Genomic DNA, 15,196 nt, shown 5'->3' on the forward strand with positions numbered 1-15,196 from the left:
AAAATTTCCCTTTGAGGTGTTCCTTTGCATGATTTATATTAAAGGCCTTGTTTCCAGCATATCCCCAGCGCCTGGCTATGTACACAGCAGCCTTATATTCCTGAAAGGGTAAGACACCTAAAGATATTTTAGTAAGCAGCTTCCTGGGATGATAAATCAACAGTCACAGTGTCATATTTTTTCAGCATGATCCTAAATTCTGAAAAAAGAAAGACCAGTATTCCTCTGCAGGCCAGGGCAAGGGAACCGCTGACTGGGACAGACTGAAGCACAGTGCTAAAAGCAGAGTGGGTATTGCTTCGGTAGCACCCCCTTCCCGAGCCTGCAGAAGTGTGAAGGATTGAGGGAGGAATGTCCTGGTGACAGGAGCAACCCTCTCTGACTGTTGGACAGCTAGCTGGAGAATCAAAGTGTCACTGGTTCTTTTGATGGCCCTCCTGTCTTTATAGAGATGGTCTTTCAAGTGAAAGATCCCTTTTTGCTTTTTTCTTATAGATAGTTCTAGAAGGATTGAAATAGGGCTGGGAATACAGTTCAGAGCGTTTGCCTGGCATGCTCGAGGCCCTAGGTTCAATTTCAAAGACGGAAGAAAAAAAAAAACGGAAGTTTTTCATGGGCAGGTAAGAAGCATACTTATATTTTGACAGCTACCTTCTTTTAAAATACCTAACAGCCACTAAAAGAAATGGTGTCAGCTTGACATTGGTTTCTTGTTTTTTAAGAAATGTAGAAGTAACCGGCCTCACACTTTGTTTTCATTGACTGTGAGTCCATTTGCATTATGTATTATTCATTTATTGTATAAAGGTCTATGTTATCAATTCACAAAATAGTCCTGGAACTTCCATTATTCACTGAGGCTTCTGATAGAATGAATACATTTAAAAACAGTCATGTGATCATATTCATGTAAGGAAATAACAGTAGACGGAGAAGCCGGTACATTATTATTGCCAAGGTACTCATCCAGTCTCGAAGAAGTATGAATCATACAGTTAATTCCCAATTGTTTTACAGCATAGGTTTGTTTTTTTTTGTTTCCTGTAAATACATAAAGGGGATTCAAAAAAATTAATTATTTTTTTTTTATTTCTGTCAGAGCTACACTCATGATGGAGAACTAGCCATTTTTGTGGACCACATTAACTTTATATCGACCCCATCTGACAAAAGAAACGGTGAGTACTCAGCTGTCAACTTCTCAAAGAATTTTATTTCCAGGAACAATAAATAGTCTCTCTGAGTACTGTTCAGTCCCTCTTGCTAATTAAAAGTGCAAACATATGTCGTTTTATGCTTTTCAGATTGTATTTCAAGCAAGTAGACTCCCGACCTCCAGGGCACAGGAAATACCTCTCTCAATGTGCTCTCTTGGTGATACTCTACCTCCTGCTTAGGAGGAGGCTCTTCGGGCTCCACTTCATTTGTATGCTCCCCCAAGTGCCCACAATTAACGACTGCTCCGTAGTTGGAAGTTTTAATTTTGGATTTAATGTCCCAAGCTTCCTTTCTTTTTTTTTAAGACAAAAATAATTTCTTTTTTTAAATAATCTTTTATTCAGAGAGTAAGAGACCAATCTCGATTGATCACTGTGTATCCCACTAAAATGCTGCAATGCTTAGGCTAGGCCCTGGCTAGCTTGCCAGCCGTGACTCGAACATCCTAAGAGATTATTACAAATCTGGGCTTTCCAGGGTGCACAACCCAAGGTTGTCTCTTTGGTACAATTGTAAATAGCAACCAACTGTTTAATGACATAATGTGAATTTTTATAGGCTATTCTAATTCTCCAGCCGGATTGCTCTCTGAACATTTAAGATAAAATTTCACCCACTCCTTAGAAATGTTCAACACACAGGCTAATCTCTCACTATTGATTTCCTCCACTATGCATCCTGACTATTGCAAGATCACTTGACCTATACAAAAGATCTCAGTGACAGTCGGTTTAAAAAGAACAGCTTTTCAAAAGAATACTTGGAAAAGAAATCAGTAAAGATACCAAAGTAACCCTTCCCTGATTCTTAGCAGGGCAGTTTAACTGCATATTATGACTGGGTTTAGAGGACAGGAAAAAAAATCATACACATTTTTAAGAAGAGGTATCATATATTAGATTTGTGAATGTTTGGGCGTCTTGAGGGAAGTACAGGATTCTTATCCAGTGATTGAGAAGTCCAGGTTAAGAGCCCGCCTGAAGCTGGGCTTTTGCTATTTATCTTAAAAAACAAAAACAACAAACAGGCCGGGTGGTGGTGGCGCACGCCTTTAATCCCAGCGGGAGGCAGAGCCAGGCGGATCTTTGTGAGTTCGAGGCCAGCCTGGTCTCCAAAGCGAGTTCCAGGAAAGGCGCAAAGCTACACAGAGAAACCCTGTCTCGAAAAACCAAAAAAAAAAAAAAAAAAAAAAAAAAAACCAACAAACAAAACCAAAAAAACTAAGCAAAATAAAAATAGACAAACAACAACAAAAAGGAATTGACTCTTTTGGATCCCCCTGTCCTGAACTTCAGTGACCTGTGTCCCAGATGTATAGATCGCTTTGACATATACATTCTTATTAACAAGGAAACTATACTAAAAAAGAGTAAAAACCAAGTATGAACACCTTGTACCTAAAACAGTCAGAGCACATGTAACAAATGATGTTATTTTCCCTCTAGAGATCCATCTTCAATCCTGCACACTCTTTTCTCCACCCTTATCATTACTGAAAAGCAAAAAATTATTTAAATATTAAATATTCAATTTAGTTAGTTTTGAAGTTATTTCTTTTTTTTCACACCCCTGAAATATTGCCCATTAGCAGAAAATGGTGTCAGAAGGGCTTTATTAATACTAATTCCTTTCCTGGACTTCCAAATAAAACAACATCATTGTTTTCAGCCATGGGTAGGTGGGGCTCCAAAACTAATAATTAAATAACACCACTTTTCAGTTTGCCAGATTAAATGGAATTGAAGTGCATGAAACCATTTCCACATCTCTTGGAGTGAAGATTTATTTAAGATAGACTAAATGAATTACATGGATCCCACTCCAATGCCTTCTTCAATAAAAGTTATGACTGGACAAACATCAGATTTTTTAAAATTTAAAAATAATAGAAAAGTAAAAATAGATTTCCTAGAGAAATTTCTCCCCTAACTTTTTTTGTGTGCGTGCATGCATGCATACATGTGTATGTGTGTGGTATTTTGCTGATTCTATGAAATCTATCTTTGGAGTAACTGGGTAGGAGAGTATTGTTTTGTTGTTGTTGGTTTGTTTGCTTTTGTTTTTAACTGGATTCATCCAAGGACATTGAATTAAGATGTCAGCTGATTGGTGGAACATGAACTCGTTTGGATCATGACGGATACTATAGGCCCTGAAAGGAGAATGGCAAATGTGAATGAGAGCATGTAATGTAAGTCTTAGATGCCATGGACCCTTGTTTAAAGAGAAGACAAAAGAAAACAGAATGGTATGAGCACTCTAAAATCATCTGCAGCACTTTAAAGGGTTAAACCTGCTTAACCCATTCTTAGTCAGAGAATGGCACCAAAGAGTACAGCTCACCTCTCAAGCATGGCTAGTTCTAGACCTGTGGTAGCCTCAGGTTGCCAGAGCATTCATGCGCTCTGTTTCCACCCCCCTCCCACCCGACTAATAGGATCCATTCATAGCTACTCACTACTGCAGGATTTGACCTGAGAAATGCTAGGATCGATTAACTCAGCAGTCATGGTGAACAGTCCCTAAATAATCTTTACCCTTGGCCAGCAAGGGAACTGCTAGTCTCGAGTTCTCAGCAGCAGCTGGTGAGGTTCTTAGCCAAATTCTTCAGATGTAGGAACTTCTTCCAGACAGCCTACGTCGACATGGCGTTTACACATCTTTCAACCAGGCTTCCTGGATCTAGGAAATGTTATTCCTGACTCCTGTGACCCAGACGCCCATGACAACACAGTTCACAGTCTGTAGGGAATTGCTCTTCTTTCCTTTCTAGGAGCTGGCATGGTGGCTATTTTTTTCTAAAACAGTCATGTTGATATGTTCAAAAATCCATTGCTGAGTCTCAGATAGAGGGTCACATCTGGCCATGAAAATCTTCTTCTCTGCAGGATTACAGTCCATGCAGCTGTTGCTCACAGCATGAAATAGTGTTCTGTCCTAGATGGATCAGAAAGAAAAGATTGATATAGTATGTGGCGAATGCTACAGCCCAAAGTTTATGTATGCAAAATATTTGATTGTATTTGAGTATATACCCAGTGTCTAACTAAACCAGTTCTCAAGTCAAAGAATATGAGATTTCAAAGGGTCCATAACTTACAAAACAACTTAAGCTGAGACATTAATTATTAATTAATTATTTAAAAAGAGCAATTCACTCATTTCTAGTTTCATAGTGAGCGTTTTGCTGCATGTTTAGCTGCTTACAAGTATAAAGGGCTTCTAATCATTTGGATAAAATATGGCATGGACACACACACACACACACACACACACACACACACACACACACACACACACTGTGTGGAGGGCACAGGAAATAATAAACACACCCAACTAGAAGAGCGAATTTTTTTTCTGTTCTCACACTGGTTGCCCATTGAGAAAGACAAGAGAAATCCATGTTGAAATTGAAATGCCCGTTGCTCAGCTGCTGTCTCCGGAAGGTGAATGAAGGGGTGAGGACGAGTGGTACAGGGGCAGTAGCTGCGAGTAAAACGTCAGATTTGTGAGTGCTTGAGAGTCAGTCCCGTCAACCCAACATCAACGGAGGCTGCGGGAGTTTAGATAGCATGCTTCTGATGACGTCTTGTAAACTGGAGGAGGTATCATTTGCTTACAAGACAGTTGTGATAAATAAATCACCTCAGTACTTAGATAGATAGTTCACAGCTCAGTGAATAAAAGATGCTCACTTCCGGGGGCACAAAGTTTAAGTACTGAGCAAACTCATTATCTGAACACACCCCTCTTTATTGTGGACCTGGGAAGAGAAGGTAAAGCTGAGAGAAAATGACCCCACTCCCGTTCCTGCTTAGTATCAATCATTTGAGAAAAGGTCCCCAAATTACCACTTACATTTTAGCATCGAGTAATGTTTTATTATTTAGCTTAGGAAGTGTTTAGGGGTTCTGGTTGTTCTGGTTGCTTTCCTTCAAGGGAGGAACAGTAAATGCACAGTGCTTTTAAGATTAAGAGTTTCTCAGCCACCCTTTGTAAACATTTATGGGTTCCTGGATATTAAGGTTCAATCAAACCAATATTTAATGTCCTTGAAGGATCCGGATATTTGCATGAAGGGAAAGGAGAAATAAGGAAGGAGAGAGGCAACATGTGGGCAATCTAGTCCACGTTTCTATTTTTACTGTAAACAAAGGACTGTGCCTAACACAAAGGTCTCTTCTACTCTTTAAAGTCAAAGCTTGTTGTGGATTTCCTGAACTTGAATTCAGAAGTCTCCTGAGGTCTTCTTACAGTCCTTTCCAACCTCTTCACTAACTCCCCTGCAGTCTGACCTCAGGGGAAGGTTCTGGGGAACTCTCTTTCTCTGTGGGGGAGATGGTACCTGCCGGGAAGATGGAGACTGTTCTCAGCTCCTCACCACAGCTTTCAAGATCACCCGGGCTCCTGGCATCCAGGTTCCTCCATGTCACAATCACTGTGACTCCTTGCCAGCATTTTTCTTCCTTGTTTCCCTCTTTCCCCTGCAGCATTTCTCATCAAGCTTCACCCTCCATTTCCAGCAGCTCAGCTACATGGATCTAATATATTTTATTAGGTTTTCAAACAACCTTTGTGGTTTTACTTTCTATAGTGCTGGGAATCAAACGCGTTCAAATTGTGGGCATTCTGGGCAAGTGCTGTACCACTGGGTTATATTTCAAATCCCTTCCCATAGCATTCTTTATGGTTTTTGCATTTATTTAGTGTGTATGCGCCTGTGTGTGTGTGCACGCCACAGCGTATCTATGAAGATGAGAGGACAATGTGCAGGATTCAGTTTTCTCCATCCACCATGTGAGTTCCAGGGATGAAACTCAGGTCAGGTTTGGTGGTAAGCATCTTTACCCACGGAGCCTTCTATTGGGCCCTCCAAAGACCGTTCTTAAACTACAACATCCAGGAAAATTCTGTGTGACCCACTAAATTCTAACTTGCTCTGTTACATGTACATGCACCTCCTTCCAGTCTTTAACAGCATTTCTTCCTGCTTCCTTTACCAACAGCTCAGGCAGACCTCCAGACACCCCCAGGTTCCCCTTAAAAACATGCGTTTCCATGAACCCTAAAATCAGCAAAGAAAGTGAGTATCCTCTGGTTCCTTATCCTCACCCGTGTCTGCGTGCTAGCACAAACACAAAAGCAAACTAATTTTTTCTGAACATCCATTTCTGAGCCATCAGGTGATCACAGTTTCCAAACGCCTTGTGGAAACACATGTTCTGACAGATACAGGTATGTTCACAGGTACAGCCAGGCAGGCTATGCAGATTTAGCGCCAACTGGAACACTCCAGAATGTGTTTTCCACGCATGTACCCTAACCCTAACAGGAAACTGGGACTCTTTGTGTCTGTCGACATCAGGGAAGCCGATGTCCAACAAGATGGGCAAGTTGACACATCCCCAAAGTCTTTCCCTGTCATAAAACTGAATGAGCACTTTGTTCCAAAGTTCGCCCGCGACAGAGACAAATGACAGGGTGTCAAAACTAGAAGCCCTCCCCAATATCCAGGAGATCAACTGATTGTTCTCTGGCTACAGACTGAACTCTCTCCCGCCTTGTCTTCGGAGTGCTCAGCAAGGCCACAGAGATGAGGCTTCTGGGAACATTTTCAGCCTTCAACAGAGTGTACCTTTGTCACTTTTGACCTTGGGGGTGACATAATTGCTATCTATAGGCTTCTACTGGGCCAGGCTTTTGGGTTACTAAATGTCTTTATCCACGTGTGTGCTAGCTGAAATTACGTCAGTGGAGTGAGTAATCGTCCTCTGAATATGTCTTTTCTTCCGTGACAGCTCTCCTCTCCCCTGCCCTTCATCCCATCGGGTCATGGCTGCTAACAGAACAGCATCCCCCCCCCCCCCCCCCCCCCCCCCCCCCCCCCCCCCCCCCCCCGCCGCCGCCGCCGCCCTTCATACACTTGTGAATACTTTGGAAAGTGTGATGTTCCATAAAAGTCTTCTGTAAGTGATGATCGATGGTCTGTCTTTGCTTTGCTCTTGGTCCAGTCCTGACAAAAGGTATGGCATAGGCCTGTCTGTTCGGGGTCGCCTTTACTTCACCTTGTCTAAGAAAACTAGATACCAGTGAGCAGGGAGTGTCTAAGGATTACTGAGCTGCCCTTCGTAATCAGTTCATGGTGTCGACCAAGCAGCACATGCAGATGAGCGTGGGTGGGACTTTTTCACTGAAAGCCACGCTGCTTCAAAGCTGGCCACAGACTTGACTGGCATCTGTGTGATACCTGTGCATTCCCACATCCCTGCTGCCCTTTATAAGATCCCGTATTTACATAGCTTTAAAAGAATGAGTGAGCTGCTCCAAACATTCCAGCCTGGGCTTGGGGTCATGAAAGAACAGAGCAGCAAAGACACAAAGGCAATAAAATAGACATGAGAGAGAGAGAGAGAGAGAGAGGCTCACAGGAAGAAGATTCTCAGAACAAAACAGGCCACAGCTGGAGAGAGGCAGCACTGTCCTGGGAAAAGGCCTGAGATTTGTGGCTGTACAGGGAGCTGGATGCGTTCTAGTCATCCACTTGCTCGCTGTCGGCCGTTGGAGAAGGCACTAAATCCTGTGACCCTTAGCTCACGTACTTATAAATACAGATAACGTACCCAAGTTTGTTATGGGAGGATAAAATGTAGAATGGCTGGCTCCATGTTGCACGTAGAAGTGACTATGTAATAGCTTCCTCTTCTCCTAATTTATTTTTAGTCAGAAAAGCATCCCCAGTTCTAAACATCCGAACGTACTAACCATCTGGTCTGAGACCAGCTAGCTATTCAACACCAAATTATATTTTCTGAAATCCTGGCAAAACAGAGCCTGAAAAAAGTACCCTCTGACTCAAGTTATCCACACTGCACAACAGTGCCGCCCACTTTAATCAAGAGGATTTAGGAGACAAAGGCAACCTAGAGGGACATCTAGGTAAGAGTTGTGTAGCTTGGTCTTTTTGTGGGGCCTCTAGTAGTGGGATCAGGACCTGTCCCTGGCACATGAGCTGCCTTTTTGTGGTTTATATATCACAATTTCTTTCCATCTTTTGACAGGTACCTAGGCTGATTCTATCTATTGGCTATTGTGAACAGGGCCACAGTAAACATGGTGGTATATGTGGTGATATGTTGTGTACCCTAATAAAGCTTGCCTGAGGATCAGAGGACAGAGCCAGCCACTGGATTAGACATAGAGGCCAGGCAGTGGTGGCACACACCTTTAATCCCAGTACTGGGAAGCACACAAGCCTTTAATCCAAGGAAATGATGGCAGGGTAGAGAAAGGTATACAAGGCATGAGGAAACAGGAACTAAGGCAGTTCAGCTGAGACCCTTTTGGGTGAGGACTTGCATGCTTTCAGTCTGAGGAAACAGGATGGGCTGAGTAGTTGACGAGGTGAGGTTGGCTATGGCTTGTTCTGCTTCTCTGATCTTCCAGCTTTCACCCCAATATCAGGCTCTGGGTTTTTTATTAAAAGACCATCTAAGATTTGAACAACAGTACATGCTGGCTTCATACCTCTTGGGTATATAACCGGCTAGATACAGGTAGATAGTGTCGTGGTTATATTTTTGGTTTTTTGAGGAACCTCCATACGTACTCCCACAGTAGATGGGCTAATTTGCATTCCTGATGACAGTATCATGTTGTTACCCTTGTCTTCACTAGCATTTGCTTTCCTGATGAGAACCAAGTCAACTGGGAGAAGAGAGAATCTCAATGTGGTTCTGATTTGCATTTCTCTGGTGGCTAAGGATCATCATTTATGAAAATTATTTCACAAATTTGTTGGAATTTGTACTTTGAGAAGAATCTCTTCAATTAATTTGCCTGTTTATTGATTTGATTATTATTTGCTTTTGGTGGCTTACTTTTTGGATCTTTTATATTTTCTAGATATTAATCTTTTATACACGAATAACTAGCATATTTTTCTCTCATTCTATAGAATGCCTCTTTACTCTGACAATAGCTTTCTAATTGGATGCCATCCAGTCTGTCAGTTTTTGCTATTATGTCCTGAGCTATAGGAGTCCTAGTCAGAAAACCATTGCCTAAATCTAAATCATCAAGTGTTTCTCTATACTTTCCTCTAACCATTTCGAAGTTTCAAGTCTTACATTGTGATCTTAAATTCTAAATGTAGGGGCATAGACAATAAACAATGAAGATAAGAAGATAATAAATATGATGTTATATAAAAATGGGGGAAATAGGAGGATCTGAGTTGATAGTGATGGGGCCAGAAGGAAAGAGAATTAGCTATTCATGTGCCCAAGTGAAGTAGTTTTTAGATAGAGAGAAGGGCTAGTGTGGTTACTAAGCACACCTTCATGGGTCAATAGTCTAAAGAAACCAGAATGATGGAGGTAATGGTAGAGGGGATGGAGTGCTAGGTAGATCAAGTTATGGTGACCAGAAAAATCTTTGGTATCACCAGAATTCAGGCAACAGAGTAAGGACTTTAGATGGTTATGTCTGAGAGGCAGGCTAAGGGCCATATCATGAAGACGCTTGGGTGCAATTCTAAGACTTGATTCTCTATGTCGGCACTGGGGGATAGTCACTGGAGGATTTATGCTTAGGATACCATGGAGAAAGGCATTGGGTTACACCACGAGAAAACAGATGAAGGCTATAGCAAGCATCCAAATTTGAGCTGATACAGAAGGAAGCTGGGGGTAACCAGGGCCACGATCTGAGGGTTACTTGAGAAGTTAAATGCCCAGAGTGTTATAATTAATGGGATGTGGGGGCTGTGGTAGAGGGAGGAGGTGAGTGACTGAAGTAAAAACAGGATTGAACTGGGAAAATAAAAGATGAGCCGGATTAGAAGTGGGAATGATAGTAGTTTCTGTTTCAGACATAGTAAGTTGGCGATGTTTATATGATATCCAGGCTTTGATACCCAATTAGCAGTTGGTTAGTCAAGATGTCAGGGAAGCTTATCTATATGAAATGGAGATAATTACATGAGTTCCTCTGATAAATTTACACATGATTGAAAACTTAAATGCTAGAACAGCATATGTTGGAAGCAGATACTTTTATAAGCGAGAACTCCTTCATAGTTGATGTCTCTGGTATCTAATATGGAGGAACGAAGGCTTGACGGGATGAGGTTTTCATTCAGACTTGTCCATGGCGATAGTTTCTGACAGTCATTTGGTTTGTCAGTGATTCATTTCCTTTAAATCTGTAAAGTGAGTTCAGTAGAAAGGAGGAAGGGATAGGATATGCAATACTAAGGTCTGCTTTGCCGCCTTTCAAGATTGTAGAGAAGAACAAGGTTGATTTGCGACAATCCTTTGAGTTCTTGAAGGGAGAAAAACCAGTTCTGAGTTTCACTGTTGGCGTCTGAGAAAATACAAATAATTTCCAAAGAGATAAAATAGTGACAAGCAGTCATATTGTTTGCCCATTTCTACTTTTTCTTCAGCAAGCTGTATTTCTCACAGGGGAACATTGGTCTCATGCATAATTGTTTAATTCGGCCCATCAGAAGTGATGCCTCTGGATGTTTTCAGTGTGTGTGTTGGGACACTGCTGTCTACAGCTCACTCTCAGCTGGTCCCCTGCCTTTCCTACTAGATTCACTGGGCTATGCATAGTGATGCACCAGGCATATCCTCAGTTCCTCTGAGAGGAGGCAGAGAATTCCAAAGTGTTAAATCCTTCCTCTTCCATGATCATTCAATGTCTTCTCCCTTAACTAAATTCTTAGCCTGACCTTTATTGTCTTGTATAGTTTTGCCACTATGCAGATACCTGGTTTCACAGGTCATCATTTTCCTTCACGTGATGCATTTCAGGTGGCTTCTTTCTGTTCCTTGTAGAAAACCAAGATTCTGCCTACCTCATGGTCTTGGGATAAATTGATTCATATAAATGTAAATATATATATTTGGAGAAGCTTTCCCTACACCTCTGACCTGTGTAGTGCTCAGTGCTTTATGCTGTCATCTTATGCCATGTCTTAGTCTGGGTTTCCATGGCTCTGATGAAACATCAAGACCGAAGCAGCTTGGGGAGGAAAGGGTTTATTCCTCTTATGCTTCCACATCACAGTTCATCATCAAAGGAAGTCAAGACAGGAACTCAAGCAGGGCAGGAACCTGGAGGCAGAGGCCATGGAGGAATGCTGTTTCCTGGCTTGCTCCTCATTGTTTGCTCAGCCTGTTTTCTTATAGAATCCACAGGTGGCCCCAGCACCCACAATGGGCTGGGGTCTCCCCCGTCAATCACTAATTAAGAAAAGAAGGCCTGCTTATAGCCTGATCTGATGGAGGCAGTTTCTCAACTGAGGCACCCTCCTCCCTGATAACTCTAGCGTGTGTCGAGTTGACATAAAACTATCCACTGCATGCTGGAACCTTATGTATGGATGGATGAATGTATGCACATGTGTATGCAAGTATTTTTATATGTATTCCCGCTGAACTCAAAGTTCCACATGTAGAAATTTTTTTTAATCAAGCTTATTGCTTCTGTTCATATCTCTTATGTCCTCTCAATCAACCTGCCTGGAGTCTCACGAACATAACACCCCTGTTTACTGCCTCCCTACGTGTCATATGGTGCTAAGTGCTCCACCCAGATTTCCTCTTTTCTCCTCCCTTTAAACACTTCTTGAGAAACCAGAATGCGGAGAAACAGGAAGCTAGACTCAATTATCCCTTCAGCAAATTTGAATTAAGCCCTACGATGTGCCACATGTCTTTTTGGTACACACGAAGACTGCACCGACGGATCAGTCCTTTTGTGAAATTCCCCTTCTAATGTTTACCCATGAATAGTTTAAATAGAACAGAAATGTTTGGTATAGAAGTGCAACTACTTAGACAACGCGTTTCTCTACACCAATTTGGGGTGTTAAAATCAAGCCAGAAGATAGCTTGCTGAAAACATGGACGGTAATAGCTAACATTAATCGAACTCTTCCGTGCCACGCTCTAAACGCAATGAATTTTTACTTACCTATGGCAATAGCTATTGAAGGTGAATGCTTTTGTTATTTTCATTTCATAACAAGGAAATAGAGAAACGGAGCAAATCTTCCAAGGCTCCAGTGCCAAGACACATAGTGGAGCTCATGACTCAAATGGCAGCGCACTCCCCTCCCCCCCCCCCCCCCCCCCCCACCCCCCAGGAGCCAAAGCCTATGTCCTCAATGTCTTGAGTGGCAAAGCGTTTCTCTTCTTGGCTGAGGCAACTAGCAGTCTGGCTCCATGTCCGTGTCTGCTCAGACCGGAAGATGTGTCCTCATCAACAATCTCACGAGTCTTTCAGAGCTCTAATCACCAAGCTCTGTTTCCATGTGGCTATTTAGATCCTGGCGAGCACTCACCTCAGCATTCTATAAGAGCAGGAGGATAGTCTATGATAGAGTCTTTCTAATTCAGACTGACGCAGAGTGGCAGTTAAGCACATTAGGGAAAATGTTAAGCAATGGGGTTGTAGCTAAATTGAAATGGCACCCCTTAGAACACCGTGCCAGCCAACTGACTTCAGCTAGGTGAGACACATAGGCAAAACCAGAGCTGGATGGTGGCCCTATTTGAAAGGTTCTCCTTCTCGCTTTCAGAACAACCCTCAGCTGGTTCTCAAGGGTCCTTACAGGTGACCAGGACTGACTTTCAGCTTGGAGGAAAAAGCTTAAGTAGAACACTCCTAAAACCGATTTCACCAAGAGATCACCAGTAGAGTAAATGTGTGCTTTCCCAGTGACTAATCCTCTTTCCACCAGATTGATTGTTGAAAAACAAAGTCACACCTCTCTATATTGCCACTTCCTGCTGGCACAGGGTAGACTAGTGGATGTCACACGTCCCATGACAATATAGCTTCATTGCTTAGTAGACGTATGGCCTTCTTGGGAATTAGCTTTGCTCTGTTCTGATAAGGTAGCTAAGCTGTCAGTTGGAAATGAAATCCTCTTAGGGTACAGGGACTCCGTCATTGGAGCCCAGTCACTCTATTCCACAGAAGTGGCCACAGCAGACACTGTGCATCTGGTTTTCAAGAAAATGTTTTGAAAGTCTTTGTTTCCTGATGGTCCAGCTGGAGGACACTGGCCTACGAGAGATTATTAGTATTAGGTAAATTTGTATCCTGGTAAGGAAATTCCTTCAAACGGTGCTCATGGGTCGTCCAGTGCCACTTCTGATATATAATAGAGGGCTCCGCTAGTGAATTTGTGCATCGGGAGGTAATTAACTCAGATGAAGGCATTAAATGTGTGTTGATTCAACTGTGCGTGGGAAAATAATAAAGTAATTCAATTGCTATTAAGTTGGGTCAAAGAGTCAAAATCCAGATTGAGGTAAAACTTTGAATTTAAAAATTTTATTACTATTTTTGGGGTATGATGGTAATTAACTCAAGGCCTTGTGCATTGTAAGAATCTGCTCTATTATTGAGCTACGTTTCCAACCCACGAGCTAGAACTCAATAGAAACAAATGGCTAACTGCACACATACAAAAGATGAATTATTACAGGTAGACGATGAGAGAGGTGTCAGGGTAGCAAAGAGAAAGAGGTTATTAGTATTTTTAAATGCTAAGAGCTAATTAAAAAGCCAAGTGTATGAATTAAGCAAGAAAACCAGTCAGCTCAGGCTTAAGTTAACAGCAACACTGGTTACAGCAAGAGGTGATAGAGGCTTAAACAAAGGGGGGCCAGTCACTCCTCCGTGTTCCATGATTAAAGCAGACTGGCAGTTTTATACGCCTTTCTGGGTTGTACGCTATCTTCTAGGACTCTCTAGAGTAGTGGTGGCCAACCTTCCCAATGCTGCGGCCCTTTGATACAATTCCTTCAATTGTAATGACCCCCAGCCATAACACTGTTTTTCATTGCTACTTCATAACTGTAACTTTGCTACTGCTGTGGATGATGATGTAAATATCTGTGTTTTCGGATGGTCTGAGGCGACCCCTGTGAAAGGGTCATTTGACCCCCAAGGGGTTGCGACCCACAGGTTGAGAACTGCTGCTCTAGGAATGCCCAGGAGACTGAGTTAGATCCAAGCGAAGTCATGGGAAGGGTAGACTCTGGAAACTGGACTACTTCCTCAGAAGTAAAGACTAGTGAACAGGCAGACATTACCAAATAGTTTTCATTTGTCCGGAGCAAAATGGATTAAACTTAATCCCTAGAGTGCCTCAGGCCAGCAAAGACCTTCCCAGCAAGAGGGAGTGTTGGGAATGGATGGGCTGACCTGGAAGAGTTGAACTCTTCAACTGTGACCACACATTTAGCATCTTGTAAATGCTTCAAAAATCAGAAGCCGAGTAGAACCGCATCCCTTCTTTGTTAACTTAATTGTGGACACTGTAGTCATTTTGGGCCTTAAGTCCTGTCTCACTAGAATGCTTCAACCTAGCAGATGCCTCCCATCTGGCATCTTTGTGGACCAGCATGATTTTATGATGTAGAGACCAAAGCCTAGCATGTAAGTGAAAAGAAGTCATCAAATGTTGACACATACCAAGAATTTCACTCACTTTAAACTAATGGGTCAGTTGTATAGATATCAGTTTAACTTTCTTATCTCTACTCCCTGTTTAATGCAACTTAAAAGTATTTTTTTTAAATGAGAATTAAAGTTTAAGAACATCCTAGAGAGCAACTACAAAATCAGAGTTTCCTCTCACAAATGCCAGGCAAGAACTGAAGTACAACCCAGTCCCTTTTGGCAGCTTTCTCTATGGAGGCCTTGATGTTTCCCCCACCCCCAGACTTGAACTTAACTATTTATCTTAAGCATTTTATGATAACTACAAAGAACTGCTTTTTCATTTCATGTTCTAGTTTTCGTTGCCCAAGTAGAGATAATTGTTTTCATCCTGTTGAAACTGTGCTAAATATTCTAATTCAATTTTAATAGTTTAGTTGCACAGTCTTTTGGATTTTCAAAATACTCAAACACATCATCTGTGAATAGTCCATTTATTCTCTTCCTCTCAAAT

The 15,196-nt window shown here is 42.0% G+C and overlaps 1 protein-coding gene across 1 annotated transcript in view; it reads right to left on the reverse strand.

The window, feature by feature from the left end:
* Positions 1–2,813: 2,813 nt before the first annotated feature.
* Galntl6 (polypeptide N-acetylgalactosaminyltransferase like 6) overlaps positions 2,814–15,196 on the reverse strand; it is a 1,088,908-nt gene continuing 1,076,525 nt past the window's right edge. The window contains exon 13 of the mRNA XM_052752327.1: positions 2,814–4,155. Within this exon, the coding sequence (XP_052608287.1) occupies positions 3,988–4,155 (168 nt within the window). The 3' untranslated portion in view covers positions 2,814–3,987. The remainder of the gene's footprint in view (positions 4,156–15,196) is intronic.

Source organism: Peromyscus californicus, unplaced genomic scaffold, assembly GCF_007827085.1.
Source record: "Peromyscus californicus insignis strain IS unplaced genomic scaffold, ASM782708v3 Scaffold_23__1_contigs__length_62951481, whole genome shotgun sequence".
NCBI classification, from domain to species: Eukaryota; Metazoa; Chordata; class Mammalia; order Rodentia; family Cricetidae; genus Peromyscus; species Peromyscus californicus.